The following is a 14,998-nucleotide window of genomic DNA, read 5'->3' on the forward strand; positions in this document are numbered from 1 at the left end:
GAGTTCAGGCCAATGCAAATAAATGAAAGCATTAAATATACCTTAGCCAGGGCAGTTTGCTTAAACATGCGAGTGATCAGTCCCATGACCTGTATAAATGGATTGCTGGATTCCGAAGTCACGGAACCTGGACATCTCATCAATTTTTCCCATTCTTCAAAGCTGGTATTCATTTCCTATAGGACAGGAAAGACCTCCATTTAGAGGAATACAGAAATGATAATTCATGCAGAATACCCATATTCACTCTTTAGTAATGTCAGACAAATATAGCCCAGGCAGAGAAATTTCCCTAGGCTCCTATGACTGCACGTGGGACACTGAGGTGGGTCAGTCACATGGGGCCTTATTCTAGTTCACTCTTTCTGACAAAATCCTTCTTAGATGGACAAAACCATGTGCACTGCAGGTGGGGCAGATGTTACTTGTGCAGAGAGAATTAGATTTGGGTGGGGTTTTACTTCAAAGTGATATCTATATTGCAGTGTAAAAATAAAGCAGCCAGTATTTACCCTGCACAGAAACAAAATAAATCACCCAAATCTAATTCTCTCTGCACATGTTACATCTGCCCCCCTGTAGTGCACATGGTTTTGTCCATCTAAGAAGGATTTTGTCAGAGCGAACTAGAATAAGGCCCATTATCTCACCAAATATAAATGACTGACAACAGGGAATAAAGAAAGAAATAGGATGCTTTCTTGCCATCCTAATAAATCAATAGGGAGAAAATGAGTCTCAGCGCAAATCTTATTACTTAAAGGGATTATACAGAATAGAGTAAATTTAAAACAGGCTCATTTTTAAACGTCTGCACAGGGTTTTCTGGGAATTTTAATTTAATCTAAGTAGGGATACAAGCTGTGATTCTCTATTTAACTTGCTCTGTACCCAAGGGGCAAAGGAGCTGGTAAAAACACACCCATGTATCATTCTGACAGCCCTTTTTATCATTTCTACAGTAATTCATTTTTCTATATTATCTGACATTATGAAGATCTCCACTTATACCATATTTTGCAAAGCAAAGTAGAACAATTTCTGGGCCTTTCGTACAAACGGAGACCCCTTTAATTTCAGATATTCTTTTTATCAATAAAATCGAGGGGATGGAACTATTGGTAACCCTTAGGACTGTGATTGGTGATAGATAGGTCAAAGTGACTCTGATGACCATGCAATCCGGCTATCAATTCTGATTTTAAATATATAGCAACCTGGGTATACAGTGACTAAGTCTACACTATAAATGTCGACATAGGGAAGGTTGACATAAAAAATTTTTTTATTCAAAAACATGTGGTATTTCATACCCTACCAACCACTGGGGCATGGTGGGAGAATAGAATAGTGTGCCAAGCGCACTTACGTTGACATTCGGGCCAAATAAATGTGAAAAACCCATGCCATGTCAACCTTAGGTATGTTGACCTATTTCATGTGACCTTTAATGTATGTCGAGCTTTATAGTGGCGACGCCATAAACCATACCCCAACAGCGCATTATTGCTGCAGGGGAACACCCACTTTGCAATGAATAGGAGTGATTACATAGGTATGTATTATATCTTATAGCCATTATTCTGCAAAATGGAGCATAAGCGGTGTTTAAATTATTTCCTAAATACATAACATAGCCATAAAGATTTAGAGAGACTGAGCATGAAGGCTGCATATAATATAGTCATGTTTTCTCCTATTTCTAGTCCTTGTTCATGCACTCCATTGTCTGAGCACCGAAAGCAGAGCTTACAGTACCCCTCATTTACTGTAGAACAGTGGTTTCCAACCTGGGGTACTCTGCAGACCAGTTGGGGGTACTTGAAAATAATATTGTTAATGGCGGAAGATGAAAAAGTCTTTCCATGGCAGACGAAGACCCATTGCCATGGAGAAGAACCATGTTGTGTCACGGTTCTGTCTTCAGCGTCATCAGTGCCTGACCAGCAATCCACTGGGAGCTTCCCATGCTGCCCTCAGACATCAGCAATCATCTGCCCTGCGCTGACACAGGTGGAGGAAGCAGCGGCATTAATCCTACAGTACTGTACCTCCCAACTTTGAAAGTCCATTAAGGGCGTGGCCTATAAGCGCATCTTCCTGTGCCACCCCCCTTTTTTGACGCTGTGGATGCATGGCGCACAGCGTTTATTCACCGCTAAGCAGCTGACAGGCGGGAGTCCCGACAGCCACCCAGAAATCAGAGCTGCAGCAGCTCGAAAACACACAAGTTTCATTGAGAGAGCTCATGCATTTTATTGGGTGATCTAATAGGATAGCTGTATAAAAAAACAAAAAAACAAAAACATTGTAATACATTGGAAAAAAGTGCAAAAAACAAATGGAGGTTTTTGGATCCAATGTTGTCAGGAATAAATAATTGTAGAAATTGTGGACTTGTGGCACATTTATATCTCAACTAACCACTAATACTTATTTTAGGTATCTGTAATTTATGGCATGAACCGCCTACCTTAGCCACATCTTTCGGCAGATCAAAGGGGATGCGCTGTCTGATTTTAGGTGGGAGTTCAGTTAAAACCTCATTCTTTAAGCGTCTGATCATGATGCTGCTTAATCGCTGGTGTAAGTCATCTAAATTGGAGGCTCCTCTGTAATCCCACTGAGTCCTCTTGCCAAAGTACCTTGGGTAAAAGTTTAGCACACATGAAAACAGGGTCACTCTAAAAACACGTTAAAACCTTTGGCTTCAGTCGGGCCCTGATATGTATTACAGTGGGATTAATGCAGCTCTCATTGCCATCAGAGGACTTAGCAGCATTAATGATCTTAGAAAGTCAGGACACCTGTTATAATACATTGCATAAACACCGTCCATCTCTGTGTTGTTCAACATAAGATTAAGCTCACATACTGTAGGCCACTTTGATCTCTTGCCGCAAAGCTCAGTACAGACCACTATCAACAGCAGCCGGTGGAATTCAATTACATTTTTGTAGCGCTTTTATAAAGTTAGGGCAAGTGTATTGAATACTCCACATAATGCATTCTATCTAACGCGGAGACCCAGTTACATACATTAATATGAGCTGAAGAGACATGGCCTTAGGCATCTTTTTTATTGTTCTACATATGTGCAGGGGAAAGATCCATAAATCTAAACAAAATAAAAACAGAAAATTCTGAAACAAAAATAAGGATAGTTTTCCTCAACGCTAAACTCCTGGGACTCAAAATATGTTAAAGGTCTGGAATAATTCTAGAAACTCAAAGAGTTAAAAAAAAAATAAACATGCATGTTTACGAACAGAGACACAGAATTATACATCGAGCTCAGATGTACGCAATTAATTTACAAAACGGCCCTTTTCACATTTTCCTATATTCAATAATAAGCTGTGCAGATGATTAGAAGTTAGCAAATGAATGAATACCTGACATGTGCATCACAGTATTTCTTGGCATATTCCGTCCAAGTTCCAAATCGCTTGGGGAAGAGAGCATCGATCTGCATGTAGAGCTGGAGATGGGGGGAAGGGGGAATGCTTGTTTAAAAAATGGTTATACTCCTCAATACTGCAGCAAAATAATTGTGTCAATTTGTTTTGCTTAGGAAAATTCCTGTGCATGCTGGAAAAAAAACCACACACACTGATACAAATTCAATTACCTCCTCGGGTCTTCCAAGTGCCGGCGTCCCGGTGAGTAGAAGGGCTCTTGTCGCTTTCTGAACGATTGGCAGCAGAAGTTGGCTCCGGGAAGCGTTTCTAGATTTCATGTAGTGAGACTCGTCTACTAAAACCACTCTAAAGTGCTGTTTGTACAGAGCATTCATCAGCATTTTGGCATCGGAAGTTAACAAGCCATACCCCAAAACTGTCACTTTACAAGCTGAAATTCTCCTGGAGAAAGAACAAAGTGCATGTTTCACTTTCTAGACTTTTATTATTATGGTCACTGCTGTGCGGTGGATGGGGATCACAGCAGAACAGCTAAAAAAGCAGTCCAAGTGATGAGAGACATTAACATTTCAAAAATAAAACACCCTTTCTACAAATGCCAATCATTTTCAGTCAAAGCAACATATTAGGAAACAAGTGATAGTGCACAAGGAGCTTCATTTCTGTCCATTAAGATAAATGGCAGCCATGAGGAAAAAAATCTATACACACACAGACACTACGAGGCGGCTGGCGCAAGTGTGCCGCCAGATCATGCGCAACTCTGCTAGCTCTAGGCATCTTTTTCACCCTAAAAAAAGTGTCTTAGCCCCAATAGGACACACCAGGAGACTGTGCTGATTTATTTGATGAGACACTTATAGGGTTATTCAATCTCGGACAATAATTCCGCTTGTCGGAAATATTGGTTGTTTTGGACAAGAACAGGTCGAATGTACATTCAACCTATTTCATGTCTGTTACAATCTTCCAACTTTTGGAAACATTTTGAAAGTCGAAAAAGACTGGGAAAGGCGTATTAATGAGAGATGTGCAGGCTCTGATTTAAGCAGCCCATACACGCTGCTTTGTGGGCGTGCTTTCCGTGCTGTACTAGCACGGATCAAATCGCATTGCATTGCATGCACATGCATTGCATTGCATGTGCATGCAATGCGATGCGATTTGATGAGAACTAGGTACAAAAAGTATGTGCAAGCACATACTTTTTGTACTGTGCGATGAGGTGCCGCGGGAGCGCGCACCTCAAAGCACACATCGGGTCAGCACTCATAGCAGCGTGTATGGGCTGCTTTACTCTAATTCCAAAGCAGAATTTTATTGGCTATCAACGGTCAACAACTGTCATGTGATTTGGGATAGCCAATAAGATCCTGGTTTGAAATCAGAGTAAATCAGAGCCTGCACATCTTTAGTATTAATGTATTTTTTGACGTAAATGGACAATTTACCGGCTGTTTCAGATGCAGATCCGACTTATAACATAGTAGGATCTGTAGTGTTGAGTCCCGAACGAAAACGTCTGGAAGTGGGAAACAGCGGCTGCTCCCTATTCAATGTTGTCTTTAGCGGGATCACGGCAGAACGGGCCCGACTTTAGAAGCTGTCGGGCCCGTTCTGCCTATAACAGCTGTGGATTGTCGCGATCCTGGCCGCAGATCGCCAATCCACGGCCATTTTCACAGCCACGCCCCCTTTGCACAAAATGGCAGGCGGAGCCTTGCATCCAGATCAGACCGCAAACGGGCCAGGATCCCGGCTGTCGGTGGGGATCGACAGCCGTGATCCCTGATTACATACCCCCCTAAGTTTACAAAAAAAATCAATTTCAACAAACCTTTATTCACCACACAATGCACTATTCATTGTATCTATTAAGTGTTTCTGAGCAATTTACTCCACTTTAAATATCAAAATACTGGTCTACTGGGGCTTAATTTGTTGTATTTTATTTAGTTGTTTTTTTGGGGGAAAGCTTACCATGGCAAACAAAAAAGACTGGTCCTATTTCTGATATAAAATCCAGGATAATTCACACCAACATCAGTTTGTTTGTGGGCTTCTCAAATTTCTAACAGTCTTACACAAAGTGCATAATTGATGTCATTAGTTCGTTATTCATGGATCAACCGCAGTTTTGTGACTGTTGGTTCAGCACACAAAACGGCTGCATTCATGAAATCAAGCAGTAATGTTTAATGTTGAAATTATAGTTTACATCCACATAAATATTTGTTCATCCAACAAGACAACTGCCTCCATTGTGTGCAGACAGTTGGTGTAAAATGTGTTAAAGTGCAGATACAGTCACACTCACAATGACAGCTGAGCATTAAAAGTTGCTCTCAATCTATGTGGAACGTCTATTGTCAATTTTAACATACCATTGTACTCTAACATCTGTTGCTGAAATTGAGAATATTCAAAACCATTTATATAGCATCTGTATCTAGAAGGCACATGGGAGCTGATGCTTATTGGAGAGAAAAGCAAAAAAACAAAGTACCTGCACCTTGGTAAAACCTTGTTGCACTACAAGTAGAGTATATATATAATGTGCAGAGAAATTCAGATTTGAGAGGGGAGTGTCCAAATGTAAATCTATATTACAGTGTAAAAAGAAAGATGCTCAGTATTTGTGACCTTCCAAAATAAGTCAGGATTGAGACTGCATGCAAATTGTTTTTTGTTCCCAGCTAAGACTCAACCCAATCTTAACAATAACATAATTAATTAGACGAGAGACCAATGCAATTTAAGTTCCAGTAAATCCAAAAGCAAGTTTCAGTGAAAAAAGAAAAAATGTGGGTTGCAGGGATTTGTTACTTTTTACATTTGGGGTTCTACCCCACTATTTCTGGGTCCTATCACATATTATGGGTGTGAGAGCAGGCAAAAATGGGGGTTAGGTGCAAGTAGTACTGGTGGTATGAAGGGGATAGGGATAGTTAGCAATTAAGGCAGTGCTTTAGGCAAGGAGGGGGATAGGCCAGGCAGTACTGGGGCATGGAGGGGGAAAGGGTTAATAGCAGTTGGAGGCACAAAGTAGTTAAGGCAAGTAATACTGAGAGCACTGATGGGGGTAAGGGTAGAAATCAGTTGGGGCAGCACAGGGGCAAGGATGGGGTTGGGTAGGCAGTACTAGGTGCAGTGTTGGTGTTAGGGAGAGTGTAACGGAAAATTTCAGTTGGAGTAGAGTTGGGGACATGGAGGTTGCAATGATAGATAACAGTTTGGGCGGTACTGGAGGAAAAGAGGGGGATATGGGAAGTCAATAATATTTCAGCAGTGCCAAGGGGGGTATTTATGATACAGGTTGTATATTATGCACACACAGAAACAAATATATATTCTAATTATTTTAAAATCGGGCAGTACGGGTGGTGTGATGGTTAACGTTACTACTTCACAGCATTGAGGTCATGGGTTTGATTCCCACCATGGCCCTAACTGTGTGGAGTTTGTACATTCTCCCCATACTTGCATTGGTACTCCGGTTTCCTCCCACATTCAAAAAATATACTGGTAGGTTCAGTGGCTCCCAACAAAATTAACCCTAGAATGTCTGTTTTTGTGTAGAAGAGCAGAAGAGTGACGGCCGCCAGCGCTTATATGGGAGCTCGCATAAGCACACACCACTTATTGCTGCCCAGTACACACTGAAAGCAGCTCAAAACAACAAAACTGTGCAGAGTTTGTATATTCTCCCCATACCTGTGTGGGTTTCCTCCGGGTACTCCTGTTTCCTCCCACAATCCAAAAATATACTGGAAGCTTAATTAGCTTCTAACAAAATTAACCCTAGAATGAATGTGTGTGCTTGTACATGTGGCAGGGAATATACAGTAGATTGTAAGCTCCACTGGTGCAGGGACTTATGTGAATGTTCAAATATTCTCTGTAAAGTGCTGCGGAATATGTATATATGCTATATAAGAAACTGTTAATAAATAAAATAAAATCAATATTTGGTTTAACCGCCAGACCAGAAAATGTCACCTGTGACCGCAAGAGTATGCAAATCCGGCATATACACTTTACAATATGCTCAATTTTTCATTACAATTTGACCAGAAATTACAAATCGTTATCAAATCGACCCACACAGTTCCACAGAAACTCAACTCTTATGACAGTAACTGTCACATGTCAAAAGTGCCCCCCTCCACCCCCTTGAGAAGAGTAAACATGACACCATGCAATTTAGTAATAAAGCATTATACATTGATTACATTATGCACTGAAATGTCTCCAGTGTATTTAAGATGAACATCCATGAACATTTGTAGAAGAAAGCAAGCTGTTAAATCGTATATTGGAGTGTGTATCTCAGTCAAGGTATAGATTTGTAATTCATTCCAAGTCTACCACATACCATACATACCCAACATCTGTCTTGTTCTCAATAACTGTTATGTCCTCAGGCCCTAGTCCTGGAACCCACTTCTCCATTTCCTCAATCCAAGGGTACTTCAGTGAGGAGGGAACAACAATCAAAAGAGGCCACTCATCACGGTAAAAATAAGCCACGGCAATTGCTTGTATAGTTTTACCAAGGCCCATCTATGAAAAAAGATTCAGAGTTTAGGCAGAAAACAAATCAGGATAGATTGAAAAGAAAAAAGGCCTAATTCAGGAAAAATCCCAGGACAAAATTGTTCTCAAAATGAACAAAACCATGCTGCACAGCGGGTGGGGCAGATGTAACATGTGCATAGAGAGTTAGATTTGGGTGAGGTTTGTTCAAATAAAGTTCATTGTAAAAACAAAGCAGCCAGTATTTAACCTGCACAGACAAAAAAAAAGCTTTTGATTGTGAGCTTTAAAAGAAAAAACATATATGCTTCTCTCCACTGGCTAAGCATACCTAGTATTCAATCATACTCCTACAGAGGCATTTATGACAATTTACCTCTGCATTTTAATGAAGTTCTAAACTACAGTACATTTTGTTGATGCGTCCTCATCAATGTTCTGAAATTTGCATTATCATTTCAAACCTTTCTATTTCCATCAATGGCTGTTCAGAGTCACCAAAGTAAAGATTAGAGAGGAACAATACTAGGAAGGCCTTCGGATGCTATACGTATAGGGGTCTGGTGTAAGAAAGAACTAGCACGGGACTTGCTCAGTTGTACTTGTTGACATGACAAGATTATAAATGAAAAATGTATTCTAACCACACTAACCCTTTACGACCCATTGTCCATTTCAATGGTCAGTATTAAAAATGTATTGCTTGGACTGTATTATGGTGACAGTTGCCATACAATTCTCAATGTTCATTTAAATTTAGTAAAATGATTTGAACATTTTCCGGCAGATGCTAGAATATTAAAATATCAAATTAAAACAAATTGCAATGCTTTAAGTACTAAACAGGAAATTTACAAAACCATTTTTTTTGTGTGTGTGTGTGTGGGGGGGTTTGGGTTATTTGTCCACTTTACCAGTGTCATCACTGGGATACACCGGGAATATGCAATGGGTCATAATGGGGTTAAGCTTGAAAATGGTATAATTTTAAACACTCCCTCCATGAGTTGATGAATATAAGTAAAACATCTAAAACAGGCAGAAGAGGTGGTGTACTGGTCACACACTGTAGCACTGGGCTTCTGGGTTTGTGGGTTTGTGAACATTTAACGGGCCATTACAAATCTGGATCTACACCTGGATGTAATAAGCAATCGAAATAACATGCTTTCAGGTGTAATTCTTTGAAGTACCATAATCCCATTTTAATAATAATAATAATATTTATATAGCACTTTTCTCCCAATAGGACTCAAAGTGCTTTACCATTGTCTTTACAGCTCAAAATACAAAACAAGCTTATCAGTAAAATGCTTCAATAAATAGGTAGGTTTTTAGTCTATTTTTAAAGGATTCTACAGTGGGGGGGCTTCTCGCACTGTGTGAGGAAGAGAGTTCCATAGAGTTGGAGCAACAAAGTTGAAAGATCGACCCCCAGATGAATTCAGGGAAATTCTGGGTACTGTTAGTGTGTGTTCGCACTAGAACAGGTGTTACCTGGCAACAAGAAATGCTAGCACGTAAATAACACAAATCTAAACAATGTCAGACACCTTAGAACCTGCCTAGGTAGGAACACTTTCACATGTATAATTGCATATGTTACAAGATGCTTTCTGCTGTTGCCTTAGTGGATATATACATATTAAGCTCCGCAGCTCTTTAAGCACTACTGCAATGAGGAATATCAGAAATAAAATGAAAATAGACAATAGATAATAAATGTGCAGACTATGGTACTGGCATTGCTTTTCCTCCTACATAAACTATAAATATATTAAGTAATTAATAATTCATGCAGTAAATGCTGCAATATGTCTAACAGTAAGAGTGAAGATATTAGACCCCTCCACCGATCTCCATGGTGATCGATAAAATATTATGCGGCTCAATGAATAAAGTAATTAGCTATAACACAAAATAAAACAGTGGATACTGCAGATGCAGCCTAGATTAAATTTAGACTGCATTGTATTTCACAATTAAAGAAATGCAAAACAGTGCACATATCCTGCACTCCAGTTATTGCAGTTACTAGCATATTCTTGTTATTAGACCCTCTCCATATAAAATCATACCCACCACAAAGTCTGCTCCATCCCCATTAGTATCCAACGGGGCAGAGAACAAACTGCATTTATATCAAATACATTAGTATCAAACATACATACATACAGTCATTTTATCCTTATTACTATCATCCAAACCCGCTAACTGGCTGTAATGTGACATCATAACATTTGTTATGATGTCACATTTAGTTTGTACTTTATTTTTAATGGTTTGATAAATTAATTTAATGTGTTAATTAATGATGTTAGGGACCCATTTGATAAGGTCACCTTGATATGGTGCCCACCGTTTGGCCAAACATGCCAAGAACTTCATGTACACTCAAATTAGGTAGCACCGAGCGAGCCTAGGATAATAGGATATCCATTAGTGCTTACTAATACAAGGAACTCTCCCTCTTCCAGATCTGAGATCACCCCCTTCAGGGATTCCATGTAGAACTTGGTTACCTTTAAGTAAGGATTCAGTGACTTTAGATTTAAAATGGGTCTCACAGAGCTGTCCAGCTTGGGAACCACAAACAGATTTGTTATCGGAGAATTAGATTTTCAGGGGCTACCGGAGAACTAGATGTTCTCATATTCTCCACAGACACTAGTAAGAACAGTGTTTGTTGCTGCCTAGCAGCTATCTGCTGTGGTATTTTTGACATCATGCTTTTCATAGAACTCAGCCATTGCAGTTCCACAGGCTCACCCCCTGCTGTCTCACACTGTGAGAGCTGGCTAAACTTATCACAAATAAGGGTGTCAGCAGGGGGTGGGTGAAAACTTGGTGCCACACACAACGCAGTTTTTCCCCATAATGTAGGAGACCTCCCTGAGCTCGAGTTAGGACACCTGCATTACGGTTTGACAGGTGTACCGCCCCAGTCAAATTCCCCACCTGCCACTGTCACACAACTGAAAACACAGAGGAGAGAAAGCAAGCCTGCCTCAGCCCAAACTGTGTAGGAGACCCAGAGGGGAAAGAGCCAGCACACCAGCCTAACACACCCAGTAGGTATGTAATGGCGCTATAAGTGCTGCAGCTTAAGTAGCACCAATATACACTGAGTGGCAAAATTATTATGACAACTTGACACTTATACGCAGATTGGCCATAACGTTGTTGCCGCTAGAGGGCGAGATAGCTATAAAAATGGAATGCAGTACACGTGAAGCATAAATTGCAGTGTTGATTGCGATGAAATGGGCAAAAAAGGGATTTAACGGAGTATGAACGTGGGATGATTGTAGGCACTCAAACCATCGGAACCAGTATCAACAAAATGGCTGCACTTGTAAAGTCTTTGAGAGAAGCAGTTATTAATGTTTACAGAGAGTAGAATACCAAGCAGAAAACAAGGTCTCAACATCAGGCTTGTGGTCATCACAGACTACTGAATGCTCAATCTGAAAGGAGACTTGCCAGAGTTCTCCAGTCCAACAGAATAGCAACAGTACGTCAAATTGCAGGGAATATTAATGAAGGAACTGGGAAGGACTCTGAACGAACTGTTTGCCGCACATTGCACCGTATAGGCTATGGAAGCCAATGACCTGTTTGAAAGCCTCTACTGCCTGCCTTGAACAAGAGCAGGCGTCTCCAGTTCGCAAAGGAGCACAAGGATTGGTCAGTAGATGACTGGAAAACGGTCATGTGGTCCGATGAATCGCGTTTTCAATTACACCATGCAGATGGCAGGGTGCAAATATGGAGAAAACAGCATGAAAGCATGGACCCCAACTGCATTGCCACAACACTTCAATATGGTGGAGGCAATATTATGGTATGGGGGATGTATTCTTGGCATTGTATGGGTCCTTTGATTCCTGTGGAGGCCAAGGGTATTTGAGTGTTATCGCAGATCAAGTACATTCCTGTTATGTTAATGGTGTACCCTGCCAGGGATGGATACTTCCAGCAGAACAATGCTCCCTGTCATAAAGCTGTCATTGTTTGCAGATGGTTTAAAGAGCATGACAGAGACTTTACCTTGCTTAGTTGGCCTGCGCAATCACCAGATCTCAATCCAATTGGGAATCTGTAGGATGAGATCGAATGGGCCATCAGTCAGCTGGAACCAGCACCATCGAATCTTAAGGAATTGGAAAGTGCAGTTCATCGGATATGGTCTCAAAATCCTCATACTACCTACCAACATCTCAGAGTCCATGGCAACAATAATCCATGCAGTATTAAGGGGAAAAGTTGGTCCAACATTGTATTGAGGTGGTAGTCATTATAATTTGTCCACTCAGTGTATGTCTGACAAAAAACAAGCTCTAAGAGCCCTTTTAGCAAACACACCCCCCCCCCCCCCCCACTAACACAACTGTACCAGTGATCCACTTGTAGCTGGAGTGCCCTGGAGGAGTCTGCATGCAGCCCTCTGCATGAGGAAATGGCGCTGAAAGCGGCAGTTCCCGCTTTGAGGTAGCTCCGCCCCTGTAATGGCATCGGAACTACTGAGATTATACTGGCAAATCTGTAAAAACAGTGGGAAGTGATGACTGAAAAGCCCCAGATCACCTAGCACTGCCAGTGAGCACAGGTGGGGTATGGGATCCCCCCAAAGAGGGTCCGTATGCCCACCTACCTGAATGCCGCACAATGTAAAAACCGGTAGTGGGGCGCCCCATATCAGGTCACCACTCCGACATTCTTAAGACATGTAGGGGTTTGCGGCATACTGCGGGCGTGTGCCCGGTGGTACACTAACCCTGCCAGAACCGTGTTCTGTCAGCGGGGATCGGAGCAGCACCTAATGAGGTCGGTATCTGTCTCCCTCCTAAGGTCCCGCGTCGCAGGCATGCTGCGTGCTCAAACAGCGTGCCCCAATAAACAAAACTTTAAAAGAAACTTAAGAAAAATCTCTGGAGCTCCAGAGTGTGCAACTTCTCCTGAGGGCACATTTTTCTAAACTGAGCTGTGGGTGAGGGCATAGGGGGGTGGAAACAGCACACCCTGTTGAAGATTTTAATGTGCACTGGCTCCTTTGGACCCCGCCTATACCCCTTCATATTAAGTGACCCCAGTATCCCTTATGGATGATAGAGAAAATAAGGAAATCCCCTGGATTCTCATATGACCGTTCTTTTTTATATTATGCTTTATTTTATGACCTAACCTAATTGAACATATTTGAGCATTTTGTCTGGGAAAGAAAATCTATTTATATTTAAAACACTACATAAACAATTCTGGAGGTTAAGGTATTGTATTCCCACTGCATCCTACATGTTTGGTAGTTAGGGTCAAATCTGATGTATAGAGGACTTTCAAGTCATGTACCCATCACTGGTCACTGTACCCATTTTGAGGATCCTCAAACACAGTAAATAATAATTTTCGACAATTTCTAAACAATAGACATACTGTACTTTACATTATCCAATTCCAATTCTCCTCATTGTTTTCCATTACTTAATGCCACTTATCAGAAATTATTTTGTTAAACTGATACAGTACAACAGAGATGATTATTTAGGTTTTAATTATCCAGCAGTGAACACAACAAATTAAGTTACAGTACATTGGTTTGTGTGTATAATTATCCTATGCAGCTTCTAGGTAGTGTTACATGTTACAGAAATCCTTTGTGTGGTGTTAAATTACAGGATCTGTAATTCTGAGAAGTTGCAGAGTTATACCTGTTGCCACACTAGGCAGGTCCATGATGAGTCACAGTGCTCACTGCTGCGTAAGGCTACTGCAGTGAGCTCAAGCTATTAAGCATTAATCACACACATACATTATATATGTGTACATGTGTGTGTTTATATATTAGTCCGTCCTCCCGGCACTCTTCCGATATTAACCCAAGTGCATTGCTCAGGGGCCTTCCCGCAGCCTTAGCTCACATATACCTTTTTAATAGGTAGAGCACAAGAGACTTCTTATTGCAGTGGAAACTTCATTTATTTCATGTTTTGGGCTGACTGCCCATTATCAGGGATAAATACAAAGTGAAACAGTGCAAGAATTTAAACAAAATTACGTCATACCTCTCCACCAATCAGTGTTGGCTACCACCATATCTATCTATAGATATATATGGATAGATATATACACAGTCAGGTCCATAAATATTGGGACCAACACAATTCCCATATTGTGGGCTCTATACACCATCACAATGGATTTGAAATGAACCAACAAGATGTGCACAGGTAAACAGTGTAGGAATTACAATGGTTTCTATATGTGCCTCCCACTTTTTTAAGGGACCAAAAGTAATGGGACAAACAAAACAATCTTAAGCTGCCCATACATGGTCAGTTTAACGGATCCGACTTAAACAGCACACATCGGATCGGATCGCATCCCTAGTGCATGCAGTGTGCATGCACTGCGATCAGATACGATGTGTACCTAGTACAAAAAGTATGTGCAGCACATACTTTTTGTACCGTACCATGTGATGCGCGGGAGCGTGCATCGCATAGTACAGAACGGAGACGGCAGAAACGGAGCGTCTATGGGCTCCTTTACTTTCACTTTTTAATACTGTGTTGCAAATCCTTTGCAGCCAATTACAGCCTGACGTCTGGAACGCATAGACATAACCAAATTCAGTTTTGTCTTCATCAAGTGAAATGCATGCTCAAACAGATTCAGGTCAGGTGATTGACTTGACCATTGCATAACATTCCACTTACAGTATTTGCCTTAAAAACTCTTTAGTTGCTTTAGGTCATTGTCCATCTGCACCGTGAAGCGCCGTCCATTGAGTTCTGAAGCATTTGACTGAATATTGTCCAAAACACTTCAGAATTCATCCTGCTGCTTTTGTCAGCAGTCACATTATCAATAAATACAAGGGAATCAGTTCCATTGGCAGTCATACATGCCCACGCCATGACATAACCACTATGCATCACTGATCTGGTGCTATGTTTTGGATCATGAGCAGTTCCTTTCCTTCTCCATACTCTTCTCTTACCATAACTCTGGTACCAGTTGATCTTTGTCTCATCTATCCA

At 41.0% G+C, this 14,998-nt stretch overlaps 1 protein-coding gene across 1 annotated transcript in view; it reads right to left on the reverse strand.

Annotated features, from left to right (window-relative positions):
- ZRANB3 (zinc finger RANBP2-type containing 3) overlaps positions 1–14,998 on the reverse strand; it is a 264,866-nt gene that overhangs the window by 114,476 nt on the left and 135,392 nt on the right. Inside the window, exons 4-8 of the mRNA XM_083153824.1 lie at positions 7,807–7,985; positions 3,632–3,863; positions 3,396–3,481; positions 2,474–2,645; positions 42–176 (exon numbers count right to left, since the gene is read on the reverse strand). Of these exons, the coding sequence (XP_083009950.1) occupies positions 42–176; positions 2,474–2,645; positions 3,396–3,481; positions 3,632–3,863; positions 7,807–7,985 (804 nt within the window). The remainder of the gene's footprint in view (positions 1–41; positions 177–2,473; positions 2,646–3,395; positions 3,482–3,631; positions 3,864–7,806; positions 7,986–14,998) is intronic.

The sequence above is a fragment of the Crinia signifera genome, chromosome 7, assembly GCF_055691185.1.
Source record: "Crinia signifera chromosome 7, ASM5569118v1, whole genome shotgun sequence".
Lineage (NCBI taxonomy): Eukaryota > Metazoa > Chordata > Amphibia > Anura > Myobatrachidae > Crinia > Crinia signifera.